At 31.5% G+C, this 23,792-nt stretch overlaps 1 protein-coding gene across 2 annotated transcripts in view; it reads left to right on the top strand.

The window, feature by feature from the left end:
- The window catches only part of ko (Stork-head domain-containing protein knockout), a 139,878-nt gene that overhangs the window by 58,393 nt on the left and 57,693 nt on the right, over positions 1 to 23,792 (top strand). For both annotated transcript variants that reach the window (XM_089700494.1, XM_089700493.1), the window contains exon 3: positions 18,792 to 18,987. In XM_089700494.1, the coding sequence (XP_089556620.1) occupies positions 18,792 to 18,987 (196 nt within the window). The remainder of the gene's footprint in view (positions 1 to 18,791; positions 18,988 to 23,792) is intronic.

The raw sequence follows: 23,792 nt of genomic DNA, 5'->3' as shown, positions 1-23,792 counted from the left end.
ATAGCAAATTGATTCAAACTTAATTATTCTTATTTAGAAATTATAGTATTTTCCGTGATATTTGTAAAGAATTAGCATGATTAGTGGTTACTAAGTATACTGTAGATAAAAAGTAAAGATAATTGAAGTCCGACCACCCCGTAGCAGGCGTAAGGGGCGTCTCACCGTAAATTTATTACCACCATTACCCGCTATAGTTTCATTATCTTGTTTTACGTGTCTGGCTGCTTCGAAATACAATGTTGAGACTTTAGTTTTTATACCGAATATAAGTACCTTTGTGTATTGGCTTAACGGGTTTCATTGTGAGTGACTTTGTTTAATTTTAAAACATTTGTCTCGGAGTTAAATTACGTATTTTTTTTTGTTTTTATTGATTGAACAATTATGAAAAGATTTGCTAAATTATGGGTTATTTTAAATTTAGTTTGAATCTGTTTTCGTGAAAGATTTAATTGATTATTATTATTAATATTTAAACTTACTTGTATATTATTTTCGTTACCTCATTAATTCAGCTTTCATTCTGAAACTTGATATCGGACATGTCATTTTTAACTCGATAATCACGTGCCATACAAATAAATAATGGAGAAATGAATAACATAATATGTAATATAATAACAAGCAATTAATTAAAGTTCAACACTTCGTGACGGGTTTGCGTGTTACGCCTGAATCAATCATTTGCTATTTATCCAACTACTTATACCTTCATCAAGTTTATATGTTCTTATAATTTTCTATGAAGCGAGCATTTATAACTAGCTTTAGCCCGCGTGTTCGCGTGCACTTCACTTAAATGCACGACAGCTTTCCTTGTGTCAAGTTCCACCCTATTTTTCACCCCCATCTAGTTTTGTTTGCGAAACATAGATCTATGGCCTATTTTCCTATCCAAGGTCTAATCTTTAAGCTTAAATTTGGCAAGTCAATTCTATTTTGTATGAATAAAGGAAGAACATTTAAAACTTGCTGATTTCAAATATTAATGGTTACTTTTTAATACGACGCTTGTTCATTTTTGTCAGCAGAAAATACGTGTTTTTTTTTTGTAAAGAATTTCATTAATGAACGAAATTTACTCTGGTAGAGCTAGTAACAAGCGTTATAAAAACAAATGTTAGTTTATGGATTAAAACCATTTACATAGTTCCTAAGAAAAGAAATAAACTCAAGTAAGAATGGCTACTAAAAAATATTAGTCTAGTCTTCATAAAACTAAAACTCAACAGCATTAAGAAAACACAATGAAAGCTAAAGTTCCCTACAATAAAATATAACGGTCCGTGCTCTCAGTTCAATTAGAACTTTTCAGACGCATAATGAAGTCACGTGTTTCGATAACTGCATGCAACAGGGGTACAAGGTGTATGCCTTTGTTTTATAATGGCTACAAAGCAAGACTAATTAGTAGCTTGAATAATTTTTAGTGTGGAACTGCGATATAAGATTTAAAGGCGTTTAAATTTAATGGAGAGCTTTGGTTATTTATTATTGTGTTAGTATCTAATTGATTTAGTTATATACTTTTATTTTTCATTTTTACAAAAGCTTGGAAATTCTTCTGTCTTTATATCTGATTTAAAAGTTATTATAATATCTTTACATTGTTTTAAACGGAATAAGTTTTTGGTATATATGCATTGATAGAGATAAGCTCTTACTTAAATAATTGTACAGTGTTAACTAAGATAATTTTATAGAACGTTGGCAGTTTCTTTAGACTAGAATACTAATAGTATGTCTAGACTTTAATTGATGCCAGTTAGCGTTAAAGTTTTCGACATTAAATAAATTAACTTTTACATGATTTTTTAATACAATTTTCTTGTGACATTGCAAAATATTCACAAGACAGGTTAAGGGTGTAGGACTAAGTGACGTTTAGGGAAGGTTAAATAATTAACGTCAAGGGCCTGTCGGCTTAGCACCCTTCTGATGTGTAAGGGTTTATAATGAATTGCTAGTTTCTGCATTTAATAAAAATAGCAGTTTAATTGTACCTATAATTGTTACTTTGTAGTTACAAATAGATTTATGATTCCAAATTTTGAGAATTTATTATATATATGTATTATGTATTAGTTTTTTTTATATGTAGTTTATTTTCTATGATTTTCTCGTTGATTTGTTGATAATTAAACACAATCAATAATATTATTTTTTATCGAGCAATATTGAAATTAGTGGTAATAAAATAAAACATATCGAATTACCGTAATACATACCACGTTTCCTAAGGGTCCTGTCGCCCCTGCAAATGGCTGACTTGTCAGATTTTATAAAAGCCGGGGAAGCAATTTTGGGGTAATACCTTTTATCCAGAGACTTGAATAGCTCCTGATTCTGATATATCCTTTCAATTTCACTCTACTGTAAATTATTGATAATGTCGGGACATCTTAGATACGAACGAAAAATGTATTATTATGTTGCCTCTCTGATTGGATAGCCTATACATTTTCACTTTTTTAAAACACAAGGGATTATAGCGTTACATACCTACCAACATGTTCAACTGAAGAAACTTTGTAATTTGTGTTTAAATCTATGCTATAACCGTAATCCTTAATAGTATCGATTTAAAAAGTTTTGAATGAGGAGATATTTAAATTTGACTTTACACCAATATAAATAAGCAAGTCGAAAAATCTTATCGTCGAATTTAAATAATAACTCGAACATTGCGATTTTAATCAACAGATTGATACCAATCTCTTTAAGCCGGATAAAAGTATTACGAATTCCGGAATCTGGTCGCAAAAAAGTGAGAGAAAAGTTCCCTTTTTAACTGGCTAAAGAAAGTAAATGCTTATTTGCATCGGAGGGTCGGTTGGTACATGATTCTTGTCAGTAAAAGTTATCCAAGGCCGCATAAAGTGATCTTATTATGGACATTCAGGGCTTAAAGTAATTTACGTGAATTTAATGATAGATAAAGTTTATCGACATTTTAAAAAGTGTTTATGAAAGTGAATTCTTTATATAATTGCGAAGAATTTCGAAACGCGATCGGAATATTGATTTTTGTGAGCTTTTTTATCGATGTTTGTCAGAAATTTTATCTTATTTATTTTATACAGTAATGATTAATTATATTGCCGAAAGGTTAAATGTTACTACTGAATAAAAGTGAAAATTTTTTCGTAATAAAAGTATTTCAGTCGTAACTACTTAATGCAATAATTATTACACGTTTCAAAGTTTCAATTAGACATGTACACAATTGAATTCTTCGTGATTACAGTATTTAAATGACAATGCACATGTTCGATTATTCAATTCGTCACGCTATCGAATATTATGAGCTATGTCGAATCGTATTGATTTAAAATTACCACAGTATAATAATTATAACCGTTATTGTATCGGTGTTGCCAAAAACACTTCGCAATGCAATTAAACTTAAGATTGACATGATCTAATTTTCGACCACCAACGTAGTGAATTGATTTATTAATAAATTACAAATTATTGATTCTGCGGGGTTGCTTAACTCCCTTTCAAATTCCTTCAACTTTCCTTTTGTTATGTGTTGTGACATCTATGTTAATTTTCATAATTACTCAATTGATATGAAAATTTGTTATGGAATTATCTTAATAACATTTAAATACAGATAATTAATATTTTACTGTTTTTAATTAATCTTATTATACAAGTAATACGTATTGTAATTTTTCTTATTTTTTATAGGTTATTACGCTAGAATTGAATAATTCAATCACCAATACAATAAAATCATTTAAATAAAAAGGAAGTCGTATTTTGTTATCATAACAGTGCACCAATTATTATTTGTCTTCAATCACAAACGAGAGCGTTTAGTGTTAATATCTGACATACGCTTGACAGCTGTCATTTAGAATTCATATGAAATCTTTTTGAAAATCTAGATGGCTGATTAATTAATTATTTAATAATAAATTACAGCGGAAATAAAACAAGATTACATCTTAATTTACACTGACGCTTTTTGATAAAAAAATATAAATCGAGGAATGTATAAATCTTTTAAAATATTAGAAGAAAATGAAAATAAAAACGTGTTAGTCCAAAACATGTTTTCTTACTCATACGAAAACCACATTATTTGCTTGTCAAATTCTTATAAAAACTTTTATATGACATTATTTGTTATATTCAAGAGTTTTGAAGCTACATTATTTTCTTTTACACATCGTTTTGGTCTAATAGCTCTCAATACCCTGAGGGATGAGCAATGCATTACTCTCAAAGGGCTGCGTTTGACATGGGATAGTATTGTTAAAGACAGGACCAAAATAACATGAGCTTTGGTGATTTATAATATTATGTATAAGACGTTTCTTAAAGTGGAACATTTTTTAAACTTGCCTTTTTTTCACCAAATGTCGAATTAGAAGTATCAAAACTATTTACGTTTATATTTTTGTAATAACTAGCCTGATTTGCGAGGAGCTTTTTAAACAAGCTTGCTTTTGTAATAGATTTCAAACCTATAACAGTAAAACCTTTAAAGTTTTATTGGGTTTTGAGATTATTTAGATAAAATATAGAGCAAAACTCTACGTTAAAAAATAATCATATTATAATATATTATGTGTGTCTTCTTTTTAAAATTTTCATGGAGATTATCATACCCTCATGAAAAATGAACGTAGCCCTTTATCATATTTTTAATCTTTTAGTATGCACATTCCCACACATAAGATTTATAGCAATAAGTCTGGAGGGCTAAATAAAATGGTTTTCCAATAAAAATATTTGCCAGACGCTCGAAAGGCGATTCAAACATGACTGGACGCGTGTTTATTTTTAGAGATTCGTAAGTTGAAAATAAATTTTAAGCAGTGGAAATAAATCACTTGTCGACATTTCTTTGTGTTTTGCATTTCTTTCGTACTAAGTAAGCAAGGTTGAAATTTTATTTATAAAGAAGTGTACATACGAAAATGACACAGTAGTTTGTGTAACCTTAGCTTCTATAAAATGAGTTACTTTAAATATAGAAATATGAATCATATAAAGGTGTGAAAGAAACTGCTTTATGCTATGAAAAAGCAGTTTACTAAATGTGAATTAAGTAAAAAACCTTTAATTTAGTACAAGTTCTCGTTTTATAATTCCTTAACCTTAAAGTAATATGAAGATTGCACTATGCAATATTCGAACTATAAAAACATTTTAATTGTTACATGTACACCAAATCGGGTAAAATACATCTATTCCAAGAGATGGATTAAACGCATAACCCACAGCTTTACAGACTAAGATTGTCGATAGAGAAATAACAAGAAAACATACACTTATCGAGCCAATCAGTAACAAGACAAGTTCAGTGAGGGCCAGATAACTTCGTTATAGTCTCTGCTCTAGTGATTTCCTAATGACCGAACATGACCAATTTGTAAACGTGAAGGTTGTAGGTACAATTGAAACATATAAATTAAGGCTACGCGCAGACATGCAGCGTTCTGCGTTCCGCGTTCTGCGTTCTGCGTTCGTCAGTTCTGCGTTCTGCGTTCTAGCGCACACAGGAGCCGTTCAAGACATTTGCGTTCTATTTCGTGACTCTCCGCACGTGAAACATGTCTCTCGAAAGTTCATCTTCCGAAGATGAAGCCTTGCTTTTATGGAGTCTAGAGGAGTCAAAAATAGTAGAAAATGTTAGGTACACCCTATCAACACGAAACGAGATGATATGGGTGAATTTAGTATTCTTATCCCTGAGCTGCTTCAAGATGAAGAGAGATTTTATATTTATTTTCGAATGTCAATACCTAAATATGTAGCTTCAATGAGTTACATGACTATGTAAAATCTGAAATAGAAAAACAAGATACCAATTGGAGAAGACGGACCAGCCATAGCGAGAACGCGAGTTCTTTGTAATTCTGTACAGAGAACGCGAGAACGCAAGCGTTCCGAATGACCGCCGCGGTCTAACTGCGTTCTGTGTGCGCCGGCGCTATAGACCCTTCACATTACAAAGAACGCGGAATGCAGAACGCAGAACGCGGAACGCAGAACGCTCTCTGTCTGCGCGTACCCTAAACGATTCGAAAATCTATACTTAATATTATAAAGCTCAAGACCGCCTCCTCGGTTCAGTGGTTGACGCGTGAGCGTAACACCGAGGGGTCCTGGGTTCGATTCCCGGCGGAGACGAAGAAAAAAAAATGTCTCGGTCTGGTAGGACACAGAAGGCTGATCAGATACTTGTCCCTAAAGAAAATCTATCAGTGAAACAGATGTATAATGCATCTGCCCCTTACCCCACTAGGGGACATATGTATATGGGACTTCACTTCACACTTCATAAAACTCAAGAGTTTGTTTGTTTGTTTGTACGCGTTAATCTCAGGAACTATTGGTTTGATTTGAAAAAAATTATCGGTGTTAGATAGCCCATTTATTGAGGAAGGCTAAGCTATACATATATCATCATGCTAAGACCAACAGGAGCGGAGCACTGCGGGTAAAACCGCGGGGCACATCTAGTATAATAATAATTTAATTTATAAAGACATTATATTGGAAGAAGTTGATGAAATAAAATTTTTAGGCATTATATTGGACAGCAATTGTAATTGGAAATCACATATTAATCATCTCTGTTCGCGTATAAACAAATTTGTGTTCGCCTTACGCCGTTTAAGGACCATAAGTTCAGAAAAAATTACTCTTACCGCATACCATGGCTATGTGTCATCTATACTAAGATACGGACTTATATTATGGGGCAATTCAACAAGTATGAATAGAGCATTCTTGGCACAAAAAAAATGTATAAGAGCTATTTGCGGGGTTGGGCCGCTAGAAAGCTGTCGCCCACTATTCCGAAAATTAAATATTCTGACACTGACCTCTATGTACATACTGGAGTGTTGTGTCTTTGTTAAAAAACACCCCCAATATTTCACAAAAGCGGCTGACGTGAGTATTGTTCCCTCTCGAGATCCTGACAAACTAATTATGCCTCGTTGTAAAACTGCGCTTTTCTCTAAAAGTGGACCTATTATGCTTATAAAAATATTTAACCATGTTCCTAAATGCATAAGAAACCAGACATTGAATGTGTTTAAAAATAAGTTAAAGAAATGGCTGATTATTAATTCTTTTAGGCTATAAAAGCCTAAAAGAATTTTTTGACCTTAAATGATAATTGCTAAATCGATTGTATAATATGCATGTGTAGTGTATTAGATCTAGTATACCTATCTGTTTTACGCATATATTTGCATGCTTTATACAAAGCGAAACATGCTGAACAATTATCTCTTCACACCTCTCTGTACCATGTTTTTGGCAAATAAATGTTATTTTATTTTTTATTTTATTTAATAAACGTAGATGTCGTAAGTTTTTCAATGATTGAAGTTTATTTTTTGCACCATAGACAAAAACTTAAAATAACATTTACTTGTAAACGGTTTCGTGGAAAATTTCTCATTTTGATCATTGCTAAAATTTTCTTAAAAAAAAGACGTGTTTTACCTTTAGTTTTCATAACAGCTATCTCTCCATAAAGTTCCACCAAAAGCATACAGTTCAATAGCTGCAATAACTTGCCCATAGACACGTACAATGAAAACAGCAAAGAGCAATATCAAACTATCGTAAACTACAGCTTTTCCACTATTCGCAAATATTCGTTTCGAGTGCAATGGCTACAAACGGTTGATTAGAGCAATAACGTTCTAACTGTGAGACGACACCTCGTAAAAGGGTAAAGCCATACCGTATATGTACTAGTGTAATATTATTTGTGGTATATGTAAGGTGTTGAACGGGAATCTGCAATAGATTTTAGATTAACTCGATTGGCGTGTACGATGTAAATTCGATACTATTGTGTATTTGTAGATCTTGTCTCTGTGTAAGTCGACGCATTTGCTTATAAGCACGTGAAAATTTGTACATATGTGTATTTTCACGTTCTTAATATTAGTATAAACTAAAATTTTAGAAACTGAAAACTTACTTAACTGAAAACTAATCTAATTGTCTGCAATATTGCATATTCTTATAATTCCTAGTTAAAATTTAAATCACATAAATCTGAGCTTTATCTATTTATATTTTCGCTGCAAATAGCAATCGAATCGAAAACGTCTACAAAATATTTCTTAGTTCATTTGTAACTATTTGTTGGAGTAATTTAGCCGAGTCGCTGGCTGTTACTTGTGACATATAGAGCTATTGGAAGAAATTGGACAACACTCTGAATTGCCGCGAAGAATATATTGTCTATGCTCTTTTGTTGCGGGAAAATTTATTGACATTTTGTTTTTATCTGTGCACAAGGCTATGGCCTTTCTTGCGGAAGGAAATTTAAAATTGCATGTGTATATTTATTATTTGTGTTGTAGAATTTGTTATGTTGTAATTAAAATCTTTAAAAAAATGATTTTTTTTTATGCTCTATTACCATCAAATATAATTAAAATGTTTATAAGCAAATAAATAATGATAAGCAATTGCTGACGTCGGATACAGTCGTAGCCAGACAATTTTATTATGATATATGAATGTGACTGTTTAAGAAGCTATTATTGATGATACAATGCTTCACAATGAAGCTATGTAACGCTATTTCGCGGTTAATGTCCCACTTTGTAGACTTGCCTTTATGGCATGATGCATGTTAGTGAGCACTTTGCTTTATTTTATTGCCTCATTGCATATCTTACTATTTCTTCGTAATGTTCTTTTTAGATTTTATCAGAATAATTTATATTTTTAATGTTGGTATTACATATTTAATACGCTAAAATACGAATTTAAAACTTATAACCGGTGCGGCAAAGTAGTACAAACGTACCTACATGATATAATAAAAAAATGGTAAAATGGCATTAGGTACTGTCTAAAGTTTTTTTTAGCATAAAGTGTTTCATTCTATTATTTTATGTTTAGATAATATTCTGAGCGAAATTGGAAAAATAAACATTTTTCCTCCTTACGTTTTATAAGAAATTTGTACCTCGTAGAGTTAGTATTCTAGATTCAATAATAACATCGCCAAAAAAAAAATGTGTGCGTGTATTAGTGTACACAGTTCTTTATGACCTTATTTTTCAAAAAATAATTTACTTTATGCAACTTTACAGAAATACGTCGAATCACGCGTGGTAGAGATAAGAAAAAGATGGCGCGTAACGGAAAAATGTCACGCGTAACGAAAAAATGTTACACTCAATTTTTTTCCAACCCCGATAAAGAAGTTTCACTTCAAAAAATCAGTAAATTGTTATCATAATCTCCTTAGTACTAATAAAAGATCATGCCTGTTATCATTATCAAAGTCGTATGGTTCAATCAACGTCGAATATAAATTAACATACAGCATCAAATCTGAACGCTGTTGTGTCCAACTGTCGGTATAATGACATTATTCAAGAGATATGTCGTGATTCGTGATACACCGACTTTGAAAACTGAGCACTTTATTGTATTGGAAACTATCATTAATATGTTTGAACTGCTGTATTTTGATACATTTTCGTTCTATTTACTTAATAAAATCATTATAATATTATGTTAGTAATGGATGAAGTGGAAAGTAAATAGTAATGAAATGTGTCTTTTAAATTAGCAGCAATAATTTCAGAAATATTGTGATATTTCCATCAAGATGATCTTAAAATCTCTCCTAATTTTTGATCTGAAACCCTCTACATTATATATCTAATATCATAGAAGGTAATGACAACGTTTACAATTATCCCACAATATATTCTAAATCAACATGGTATTTTAAGGAATAAAGGCAAAAACTGCAATATTAAAGTTAATAAAGTGCATTTAATTCCCCAATCAAAAATGTTATATGAACACATCAACTTCCAAGCTAAATGTCACAAGAATTAAAGATTACGTCCAAATAGTGACAGGAGCGTGAACCGTTAAAAATGCAGTCATGCTAAGTATAGATTAGTTAGGTTTGTCAGACGTAAACTGATTGAGGCACAAGTTAATTTGAATAAAAATATTGCCTAGATATGTGAGTGCTCTATGTGCACGCAGTAATTATTGTGGTCTAGTGATTGTATGGCTTTATGGACCAGTGACAAGAGATTATTAATTATAGATTGAATTAAGATATCATATTATATGAAGACGTAGAGTATTTTTAGACTCCTTTAAATGTATTATCGTGTAGAGTCACTTAATAGTACTTTTATTTATTTATTTTTTAACTACAGATCTTGTAGACATGTCTCAAACAAAACATACCTACCTAAGTAACGCAATAAAATAATTGCGGCCCATTATATCTGTCCGTATGTCACAATAGTCATTACATCTATTGATTATACAACTGGCCTATGACCCGGTATCGTATCATTTAAATCAGCAGGAAATCGTTCGAAATATCAGCGAGATAGAAACGATATTGGTATCGAGATATCGATTTAACTTACGGGTACAGAACGTGATTTAGCGATGCAAATTTGCAACTTATTAGGGATCGTACAGATTAGATATTATACATTGTTTTAAAGTGTAATATGATTATATGAATAGGTATAATTTGTTTTGTATAATTGTTGTCTGAACGTTAATTGTCGAGGAATAACTGATTATACAGGCTTCTCAAAAATATACATTTCAAGCATATTTACATAATATATCTCAAAAATTATACGACAGCAAAAGAAAGCTGTATTTTCTAGAGCTTTTTGCTTCCCAGCCACTTGAACTCATGGCTTTTAAATACGGTATCTATTTTTTTCCCAATCCTCATATCATAATATGATTAAGCAGATTTAAATAACTGTTATTTTTTATTATCCTTTTATTAAACAGTCTATTCAAGAGAATTAGTTTTATTATTCTACATAAAGATGCAATTAATTATACCAATTACCGTATGATTTGAATAATGTACACCGAATGTTATGAGAAAACTGAATTCAGTCCATTTTTCGTCCAATGAAAAATAAATTCAATGACAGTTCAATAACCCCTTGCTCTCACGCAACAAAATAAGTATCAATTGAGAAATTCAACCTGTTGCGTTTCTTCTGTTTTATAATAAACAATACCAGATATGAGCATACGTGAAAACATAACATCCGTTTAATTTTATAGGAATTGTGACATTCTGTATCAATCCATTGATACGTCCATTCATGGACTTTCACTTTAATTCATGATGTAAGTTGACTTATATGTAGTTCAGTGTGAGTCGTGTGATGTGAAAATGTCGTGCAGTGTCATAACATGATATCGAAAGAAGCGCGGTTTTTTTTTTATTGACAGCAAGCAAAGGCGGCATGACAAGTAACATTTGTATCTAAAGTGACAGATACTCATACGTAGATATGTATGTATGCATCAATATTTAACCACAAGTAGCATCTGTTTTGGATGCATAATGAATGTTATGATATAATAAATAGTCCTGCTAGCCTGTAAAAACCATTTATAACAATTTTTGCCTTATTAATCAAACACGCATAACGCGTTGCAAAAATCCACCACACACGGGCACTAACTTCATTTCCATAGCATGCTATTTCCCACGATTTTCTGGTTCCCATAACTCAAGGAACATTTAGTCCCTGCAATGAACGTGATTGTATGCAGATCCATACGTATTGTTCAATTATTCACATGATAGGTACGGACGTGAACAATATGTTCTTGCGTGTTTCTTGTTTCGAACCGTAGACTGCGGTATACCTATACACACTATTGAGTAATGTAAAGTTAGGGTTAAAATAAATAGCTACAATATCCTGGTTTATTGGAATTACGGTTTTTACTCAAACATTGTAGAGATAGGAGGCAACTATGCACTATGCAGTGACTTTGATAACCTGTATTAGGTGTCTCATGAAAAATATTTACTTTAGCATCGAAATAGATTTTCTTATTATATTTTAGTCGATGAAAAATGTCAGTATTAATTTATGCTACATTACAAAATTCATATCTAAAAAATACGACAGCTTTTTCACGAATCGAACTTTTTCAATCATTTAGATTTATGCGTCCATAACACAAGTAAACTTTATCACCTATTTTATTAATATTTATTGGGAAGCTGTTTAAAATGGTTTCTATAATAATTCGTTTATTGGCGGGGTCAGTGGTTGGACCAATTTAATAGCACGGCGTGCAAGTGGCCGCGGATCATTTTACTCAATAGAAAACGACCATAAATATCAATAGAGTGAAATTGTGCACATGGTTCATAGGTTGTGAGACTGTACAATGATTTTATGAGCTTCACTTTAAGTGGTACTGCGAAAGTTCGCGCTTTGTAATTGTTTCGTGGTGTTGTTTACTCTTGCTGTTAGTTGGATGTGAAAATATAATAGATGCACGAACAAAATATTTATTTTTATAGCTATTGTTAGTACTTTAGAACTATCAGAACTTTTGCTTATACTCAACTACAAACTAATTCAACATTTTCTTCAATTCACATGAAAAGTTAGCTGAACGATATTTATAAAATTTCAGATGATAAAGAATCTTTCAATTCTTACAAAAACGTTTTCAATATAAGACTATATATATATGAAACTTACGATACTACGAACCAATAAATAAAAAGTTCAACAGTTTAGCGCATCAGTAAAATTGTAAAATGGCTTATAAATAAAATATAACATTTCAACACAGTGTCATCCACATTGGGCAAGTTGAAACCGGGAAGTTAGTCGTAAACCTATTCCCATAAAAGTTTTCATCGAAGTTCCGAGTGCTTTTAAAAATAAAATGCCTCTGACGCGACATTGTATGGGTTTTTGGCGACACGTGCGCTGCCAAACTTTGTCAGACTAATGTTTCTTTTTTATTCTCGCGCCCTTTTCGTAGATTGGTTTCTGTAGTATAAATGTTTTGGTAACATTTTTGAAGCTTTAGACCTGTCTTGATGTCGATGATGTCTACTAGTGTAATTTAAACACAATTAAAAATAAAATAATATTGATTTAATGCAATCAACCACCGCAAACAAAAGTTAGTTAGTAATTATAGCCATTAATTTTACTGTTATGTCCGTTTTCATTTTTTTAAGTCAAACAATAAGATGTGAAACAAACGAATGACACATGTATTATAATTATTTATTACAACAATGCTTCATTTAACTTCCCACGTCGATCCAGGTCCTTTCTCATTACAAGTAAAACTAATTAATTCAAGCGATCAAACAACAATACGTTTCATTTAATTAATTAAAACACGGAACTAAATGTGAGAACTGATGCTTATCTCTTATCTCGAGAGGTCGTTACATTTCTCTGTTCGCATACATACATAATAGATACTAAAGATAGTATATATAAATTGGCATTAGCTTACATTTTCGGTTGAAGGAAAATCACACAAATCGTCTGTTTAATGTAGAGGTTTTAGAAATTAATTATTGTATTATCATATTGGGTTTTAAGTTAATAGAAATGATTTCTGTGATATTTCTTTCGATTAGATATATACATATTTAGGGCTCATAAGAGTAAGAAATCGTCATATAATATACCTATCACTAGCTTTGCTCCCGCGGTTACCCAATCTTGCATTTTAGGTTACAATTCGACAGCTGTTCCCGAAACATATTTCCTATTCTACTCCCTCAAAGCTATACATGACAAAAACTATCCTATTTTATTCTTTGTATCGTGTACCAATTAACTTCAAAACCGCTAACATTCGCATTTATGACATTTTGCATATTACTTATTTTAATTACCGCACATATTCTTTACAAATATACTGTTTTAATTTCATAACAAAGCTGTTAAACCTTTCTTTAGTTATAACTTATAAACATATGAATGAACAATAAATTGATACACTCAAGTAAACGATGTATGCACATTGATATTAACAAGTAACATCGTACTTTTCACGGTCTCTGGTCGTTCCCGTGAGACTGTGTTCCCGAGTTTATGCATTAGGGTAAAAGCCGGATAGTTGCGCCAGTGGGATACTTGCCGCAGTTTCGAATACACTATGTTACGGACATTAGTGGCAATAACGCTTTACTATTGTTGTAAGTACCCCTCCCGCAGACCTCAGTGCCACGTCAATCGTTTGTGTAGAATCACGCGTTTCATCTTTGCGAGCGAAATTGTTCCGCGGTGAAACTTCGATAGGCGTTGAAACTATATTGGTAAGTCATTTGTATTGAATATTTTTGTTACTAATTGTGATTTCAATATAGTTTATGTTTCTTTGCGTGCATTAGACTTTAAATTATACTGTTAATTATATTTTATTGCAAAATATTGTTGATTTATTTCGCAAATAAAAAGGGCAAGTATCCGTATCAAAAAGGATAGTCGCCTTAGAAACTTGTGCGGATAGTTGCTCTCGGGGCAACTATCCGCAACTACAAATTCTTTCACTAGCAAATATTAATATTATTGCGTTTTTATTGGTAATAAGGCATCTCCATGCCGGTACAATATTCATTTCGCTAATTTTTTATTTAACTTCCAGGAAAATACCCTATCCTTGATTTTGAAAATGAAAAAAGACTAGTGACTCATATACTAAAGCTCGGAGACGCAGGATTTCCTCCTGAAAGAAATACAATTTGTCAGCTAGCTTACCAGTTTGCCGAAAATTTGGGGTTAAAGCATAACGGCTGGGCCACAATGGTTAAAAAGCTTTCTGGAAAGAAATCCGGAAATAGTTTTGAGGCAAGCTGAGGGTTTATCAATTGAAAGAGCGAGGGGTCTCAACAAGAAGACGTTTCCAAATGTTTTGATCTACTCATTACCTACTGTCTTAACTGAGAATGAATTGCTGGTTAAACCAGATGGAATATTTAATATGGATGAAACTGTATTGCATGCGATGTGGAAAGATGAAATCCCTCACTTCTGATGATTAATGCCAAAGTTGTAACAAATAATAAAGACTGATTAAGTGAATTGATATAAATTTGTTTTTTTATTTAAAAAAAATATTGTGAGGCATCTATCCCCTCACGAGGCAAGTATCCTCTGAAGTATTATTTACGATAGGCAACTATCCGCTAGATTAGGCAACTATCCTTCATTTGAGAGGTCAAATAAAACAGGATTTACTCAAAACCTTTAATAATTATGTTTAATAAAATAGGCTAATATGATGGTTTAAAGACCTATCTTTTGATATACATGTTTCATTATTCTTATTAAGTACATAATTTTTCATAATATAGCTTTTTTGAAAAGTGGCGCAACTATCCGGCTTTTACCCTATAGATAATTATATGCAACGACGAAGAAAGAGCATGTAATAAGTGATATTCATTGTTAGTTGTGAATATCGTATTCAATTCCTTTTATATTTTAGATTGCTGCAAATTGATAAAAAACTAGCGGTCCGCTCCGGCTTCGTCCGTGGTACATATTTACGTTTTCCGGGATAAAATAAAGCCTTTACGGATTCGGAAGAATCCCTCTAAGTAATGGTAAAAGAAATTTTGAAATCGGTTCAGTAGTTTTTGAGCCTATTCAATACAAACGTACAAAAATACAAAGGTTTCCTGTTTATAATATAAGTATAGAATATAGATATAGATAAAAAAGTCCATTATATGACTATAAAAAAAAACTGAAATCTACGTTATATTTATTTTATTTAAAATAACCTTACCGTTGAAGAATTCCAAGGATATCGTGTTTATGATTGTATTCTAGTATAAAAAATGTAAATTGGTATTTGTACATAAGTCTTTAAATCTAAATACATAAGTTTATAGGAACAAATGTATGATAATAATATTCAACGCTCTATGTTCTATTTATCTAGTATCAAATCGAAATATAACAAAACTGTCTACAATTTACATAAAACACCATAACAAGTTATTAAGGGGAAACAGTAAATTCTTAAAATAAACAAATATTCCACATCTAATTTCATTATTCACAGAACGAAGCTATCACATACAGTTACGTATAATTTATATTTTTACCACAACGAAATAAAATGTTTTCATGGGCTATTCAAGTTCGTTAGCATTTTTTGCAATACACGTTTCGTGAATTATGTGTATGTGAATGACCTTATGATATACATACCACAGATTATCTAGTATTATAAAATGGTAAACGTTATGTCTGTGTATTGGTGTACAAAAATAACTATATAAACAACTTGGTTCTTTGAGACATACAGACTATTTATATTTCATATTGAATAATGAATAGTTAAAAAAAACTTTTCCAGTGTCCTGTTGCATACGTCTTGCAGCCACTTCTTAAAAGAAAATTGATCACATTTTTGAATGAAGGAATGAATGAATGAATGAATGAATGAATGAAAGCTTTATTGTACACACCAAAATAATGAAATAACATTAAGTAAAATATACATCAAATTGCACAATAGGCGCACAACACATTTTTCGATCCATTTAACCGCATTTTTCACGATAATTGTAATCTGTAATTATTAAGAAGATCCTAGAACCTATACTTGGTTATAAGAACTTCTCTATTATCCATTGAACACTAATTACAGCATAATCTCTTTGAAAGCTTTTAATATCAGCTAGAAGCTTTTTCAGAAAAATGCTATCATGCTAAGCCACATAATATCACATAATTATCTCCTTGTCATTCTTCGTTAGTAAGGAAATTAAAAAAAAATATAGTAGGTACGTTTTTTATGTAGGCATTTTTTTATATCTAATACATACAGGGCATTTTCATCTCATAATTTAAAAAGAAGTAGTTTCGCACGCTACAATATCCGATGATTTAATAATTTTCAATCCTAAGTTAAAAAAAAGACAATTTAATCGTCTCCTTGTTCAGACACTAATTTTCTCTAGAGTATTTATTACTAAAATAAATACAGAACACAAACATAGCAGTTAGTTTATTTTTATAGATATAACATGACATCACTGAGTATAAAATATGACCTCAGATTGCGGTTATGTCATTTGGTGTTAAAAAATTCGTTCTTGTGGTAGTATTTCCTGGAACTATTTTGATGATTTTACTAGAAATAACAAAATAAAAAACATGTACAATATTTTTATGACTATAAAATGCTCTAAAAGGAGAGATAGCTGGAAAGATTTGTATCAAATTAAAAATCTAGTCTTTAACTCTTTCTACGCTATTTATAAGGATAAGGATCATATTTCACTTAACTATATAGAAACAGATTTTCGTTGAAATTGGATTATTATTTGGTCTGAAGAATTGGTTTAAAATTTTTAATGAACAATTTAATGTAAATTTGGTAACATTCGTTACAATATATAAACATGTCTAACGATCCATATTAATTACAAGTACAGTTAAATCTTACAAATGTTTTAACAGTTTAATAAACGTGACTCTATATTCAATTGTTTAAAGTGTACGTGTACAACTGTACATAACATAATATGCAATAAAATTTCGCGGTAAATTCGTGATGTTTTTGGTACTTTGATAAGCACGAGCAGCGAAGACTACGTTATCATAGAGAACATTAGAAGAACATTTCCTTTATAATACGTGCATATCTGAATGCGATTTAGAATACGTATTATATTGAGTCTACAAAAAAGAAACCTAATGTGAATATCATCATAGTAAAACAGAAGTAATATCGTGTGAACATAAGTGGTAGGTACATTAGCGACAAGCCTTTTGATGTGTTAAACTCTTTGAAGTACTGACAAGTACCTGATTGTCAGCACTTGGAGGCTAGATATTATCGCAGACCTGAAATACAAAAACAAGGTTTCTTAAAATAAGAAAGACAATTGAACAATGCGGTACCTGATGATAAATTCTGCAGTGGCCGAGATATTGAAAGTGTGGAATGGATTTTTATATGGATAATTTTTAGGTTGTGGTTATACCGAATAAAATGGCCACAAAAATCTATTAAATATTTCCATTATTTTACACAGAACCAAAAAAAGCTGCACTTCGATCTGATGAACGTATTACATTAAAAAATCACTTCGCATATAATTTTTCAAGCCTCGCTATCTGCTCTGATTAAAATTTCATTATATAAATGTGCTATCGTGCGAACATTCTGCATGTACCTGCGTATTCAATTAATGAAACGTGAAATACTTTCTTGAAAAATATTTTGCGATAGTTTGAAAGTTTCATTTCTCCAAGATCTTATTCTTGTTTCACCTTGACACGTTCTTTTGGCATTTCGTGTTTCGCAATCTGCTCCTCGCCCTGTATTTAACAGATCACAATTACAACATCCGCTTACTGATTTTGTACTGAACGAGTCAATTAAGACAACTGGATCTTGGAATTCACTTATGCATTCCACTGCACACGGATGCAAGACTTTCGTATGTTCTTCTGTAATGTCGACTACAGAGGGGAGCTTTTGTTAAGCTTTAAATGTAATCTCTGTTTTCAGCTGATTTCAATCGATTTAACAGTGCCTGAAAAGATAACAATTGAGTTTGTAATAAAACACGAGAATTACTCTTAAAATTTATAACACTATTGAAAGCTTTTCAAACTAACGAACTTAAAAAATATATGCGAGTGTAAAGACTGAATTGTACCTATAATTTGGCTTATTTAAATCTTTATCTTAATAATATATATAAATCTCGTGTCACAATGTTTGTCCTCAATGGACTCCTAAACCACTTAACCGATTATAATAAAATTCGCACACCATGTGCAGTTCGATCCAACTTGAGAGATAGGATAGTTTAAACATGTAGGTACCACGGGCAAAGCCGGGGCGGACCGCTAATATAATATATAACAAACAATAGTTTCTGAATCTTGTAGATTCGATCAATAATTATTAATAAATAATGCACCATATTCCATTTAATAAAATCCCTCTTTTCATTCCAGAGCTTCCTCGCGGCGAACGCAAAATGCTGGTGGGCGGGCGCGCTTGCAGCTGCCACCGCGGAGCTCCGCTACGCGGGCTACGTGTCTCCGGGCGTGCTGCTCGTGGCCGGCGCGCCCCGGGCGCTCGAGACCGTCCGCGGGGCCTACTCCCGCTCCGTGCTGAAGCCCCCACCCACGTATTTGATCTGTGGTCTTGGTGAGTACATCTATATGGTTAGACGTGGTAGAGTTGTGTTATTTCGGATGGACATGTTTTTGATAACCATAATTTAAGGTGATGTAAACAATTTCAGTTCATTTTCAGTGCGAATAAATACTTAAAAGTATATAATTAAAACATAACTAATTAGAATACAAAAACATATAACTTTTAGGACAAACATTTGCAATTTTACATAATATATATTTCGTTGAAAGTTTTATAAAAAAAGTTGTATAAAATTGGTTTATGATGAAATATACCATTACGATAACCAGCTCGTGTATCTAATAAGTAATAACAAACCGACAGTAGTCACAGTAGCCTACGTGAGGTTCAAACGCCACTGATACTCTTGACTCTTGAGTTATACTGAAACATGATACTTCCGTTGTCCATTCTCACAAAAAACATTAAGTATTGTCTTACACATGTAACGCTTGATTGTAACCGGTATTATGCCTTGTACCACCGTAATAACAAAATAATCCACCATGTAGTGACAAAAAATCGCAGACAACTTTCTCACGAGTATCTATAATGTTACCGAGAGCAAGATCCGTACAACCTGCATACCAGTTTCCACCAACGCGCGACGGCCTTGTAAGGACGTCACAACCTGCGTTGTCGTGGGTATTGCACGACCGGTAAGGCAGTGCACATATTGCTAATGTTACGAAATGATTGCTATTAATGTTATTGAATCGATACTAAATGGTATTCTATTAATGTTTTTTTTTTCAGAACGATTGTGCTAATAATATCAACATTTTACCTTCCTCATTACAATTTTCCTTGTGTGGAAAGTTGGGGCCAGTTTTTATGTATAATCTGTGGAGCTCCTTCTTGTTCAATTCTTGTTTATATTTGATTTATAAATAACAATTTCTTTAAATGGTAAGAAATTCAAATTATTTCAAGTAAATGAAACAAAGCTCACGTCTATATTTATAACTGCATAGTGCATACAATAAATGGTATTATAACGGTAGATAATAATTTAATCAAAAGATGAATTGGTGCTTTTATTAAAAAAAAACTTCACTAAAAGAACACAGAACAGAAAAAATATCACATTTATATAAAGAGTAACCGATGGCTGTAAATAAATGTAAAGTGCAAGAATTAAATAAACATACAAACAATTAAAACAATGGGTTCAAACAGATAGTTTTGCTTTAGATAAGCGGACGCCAAGAACATTGCGATACTCACGATTGGCGCAATAAAAACTAACTGCGATTTCATTTGAGATGTTTAAAGTACAGATAAAAGTTGCATGTGAATGTACATCTTTGGCTTAAGGCCATAGGTAATATAATTAACGTAGTTCTTACAAGGAACAAATAAATAACTCAAAAGCTCATGCTTTAACGGCCAATATACTTTTAAAAGTTTTCGGGTATTTTATAATGTAAATTATTATTATATACTACATTTTTTTAAGTGTCATGCAGTGGTTAACTTGTAGATGGCTTATTTAATAAAAATATAGACTAAAATCGGTGTATTACAGACTGCTATAACTTTTTTGTTATTAGGTTATCTTATTACACGTTTCTGTTGATAAATAGTTTAGTCTTAGTTTGCTCAATATTTACGATTTATTATCATTACAACGTCTATTATTTAAACGAAAACAAACCAGTTACCTTTCGCATTATATCCAGTATAATTCGATACGTTCCGGCCTACGCAGATGTCATTCCAGTTTCGACAATGCCCGTCGGCCTTGCAAGGACATGTCAGTGTGGTTGAGGCCACTGTCTTGTGTTAAGCTTGACGGTAAACCTTGGATATGTTATTTCTAAGAAATTAAGATGTTTGGGTATGTGTTTACTAATATAGGTGCTGCGGTTCTCCCGAACCCATGGGACAAACATCAAGTATTTCTTAAGCTCTTGTGTATAACCATTTTTTTTTATAGTGGAGAATGCAAACCTATATTATTGTAAAGTTTTATCCAAATGGATTCATATTTAAACTGTATGTACATTTATTTATCTCAATAAAGGTTTTGTTATTATTTTGTGATAGGGATTTTCCCAAGACAGTAAAGTTAATTTAGTTCAGTTTATTTTATCGTATTGACATTAGTGTAGCGCCAATTTTGTATATTCAGAGCGAAATACACAGCTCTTTATTTTCTTAAAGATACAAAAGTATAGTCGCGGTACACAGACTCCGTAGATATGCAGAAAACAAAACACTATCTTGTTATTTCTTGTGTTTGCTTTATTGTACGCTTACTTATTTTCTGCGGCATCTCAAAAGCTGATCTTAATGTGCTCCTTTGCGGTAGAGTAATGATAACCCATCAGCTCAATAAAATAGTAAAAATAGACGCTCCTTTTTCTTGCATTCATTGGCAGGTATGATAAGCGTATGTAGTTTATAGATAATCAAATTAAAAGCTTAAGTCTATTAAAATAGGATGTAGTTATGGTTAGCAGCGATCGCTATCTTCGAAAAGAAAATATATGAAGTAAAGATGGTTGACCGCTTGGTGTCACGTAAGTAGATTTACATTAAATAAATTCATCCAAATTAAAGGACATGCATGCTTTACTACATATTTGTAGCTTTCTTATTGCAAAGAACACTTATTATTTATTAACTACTACACTAATTATTACGTAGACATATATACTTCATTTAACTCTTCAATAAAATTGCTTTATTATATTTATGTTTACCTTACTGTCTTCACTCCTCACGTAATACCCTTAAAGTTAAATTCACAGTTTAACAGTGCAATAAACACTTTATTATTTAAATAATTTATTTGATGTCAGTTATCACATTAATAGCTGATAAATATTGTAAAATATGTTTTGCAATATTTGGTGGAGGCGTCACATAAATTACGTTCAGGTAAGCTTATGGCAGAAAATTTATTCCTTTGAAATATGAGAAGTTACAGCGAGGACGTTCAGTGTTCATATTTTTGGATTAAAGTGACTTATTACATTAACATTGATAGGAATTTTATCGACGTCGGAATTAATAGCGACGTTCAATAAATTTATACAAGAAATAATTTTTACACGCGTTAAAATATAAATTACCTATGGCATTATTTTATTCTCATTTCAAGTGTAAGTACCTACATAAAAATGTATTTTAAAATAAATTAAATTAAATCGAAATTTAATTAACGGCTGCAATCGCAATCTTGAAATAGAAGTAGCTTATAAGTCAGTATTTTTTTCTCTAAACACTAAAAAGCACAAGAATAAATACTATGTACTTCCTTTCTTTGACTGAACATGTCAGTTCCTTATTATTTATTTTTATCATAAAATTGTATATAATTTAATAACCGTTGTACGAAATAATTATTTATCTTTAAATATCTTTATTTGCCTCGTTATTGAACACCATCTTTAAAGAAGGAGACAAAACAAGGAAGTAAATAAATAATTGTACAAACGACCGACCACTATAAAATTATGAGTAAGCCGTAAATCTTTGAAACCGAGTAAATATTTGCGCAAATAAATTATTCCCGTTAAATGCACATCGCTTCACAACGCTTAAAATCACAGATAATATAATACTAGTACTTAAAACTATAGTCCTTTCCACCTAAGATGATTTCTGTGACACATCGATTTTTGACACGTGTAGAGATGTCGGTTACTGATATCGTATCAATTATTTCCGATAATCGATAATATTCTATATGGAATTGAAATCGATTTGAATAAAGTACCAAAATTAGTTTTTTCGGCATTTCGCCAACAATTAACTAAGGAAACTTAGCAAACAACAGCAACAAAAAGTCAACAATAACAATTAGTAAAAATAACAGAATACCACGTAAAGTATCAATATAAAAATGCAACTTGTATACAAGGCTGACGTACTCGTACAGACGATTGACTCGATTGACAAACGATCACAAGATGGGCGCCGATTATATGATTTTCCAACTCTATGATTTTTCAACGATCCATTTCATGTACACGAATTGCGTAGGTATTATATTTTTGTGTTATTTTATTTTATTTTTCATTATATTAAACTAAACAATACTGTTTTTGATTTATAAGCTAAAGATGTTTCATTTTTATATTTTTGGTAATAATGCCGCCATAAAATAAAAATATTATGCACTAAAATTATTTTGATTTTTAAATATAAAATACGTAATTCGGAACACGATGAAGTGTCACAGGAATCATCCTAAGTGAAAAGGACTATAACAAATGTTCGTCTGTCCACTAAAGTACAGTATTGCAAACAAGTTTTCAAATAAATCCACAATTTTAACAATGAGATGATATATGACAATCTGGAATGTATGGGAAATTTTCTATTTCCGCGATGTCGCGACGTTTTACTTCTGTTTCGTAGCATTCCAAACAAGGCGGGAATTCTCCAGAATGTTTCCTGTTTCTTGTACAAATAAAACAATAAATCGTTTTGCAAGCTCGCCTAGAGAAATTAATTGGTATGTCACTTGTTAGCTACCTGCATCGGAACAATTACATTCCAAGTATTTAGACTTGTTAGTTCTGCAAAATGGAATTGAAATTAGTTAGACGTGGGCAAAATTTACCATTCTATTTTAATTTCAAATTATTGGTGCTTGATTTATGGTGTTGCGAAAATTTTTATTTCTGTTTGTTAAGTATTTATTCTGCATGAACTCTACATTATTTTTTGAATGAACTCGTACGATATAGTATATGAACACAATTTCACTTATACATAATGTCTTATCATTGAATTCCAATAATTATTCAATTATACTTACTTTTTAAAAACGGGTTCAAATGTACTCATATGTAAATTCC

This window comes from Colias philodice, chromosome 11 (genome assembly GCF_061535455.1).
Source record: "Colias philodice isolate Cphi_HAF_F1 chromosome 11, ilColPhil1 Martin Lab GWU primary, whole genome shotgun sequence".
Lineage (NCBI taxonomy): Eukaryota > Metazoa > Arthropoda > Insecta > Lepidoptera > Pieridae > Colias > Colias philodice.
This window is presented reverse-complemented; position numbering and strand designations above follow the sequence as displayed.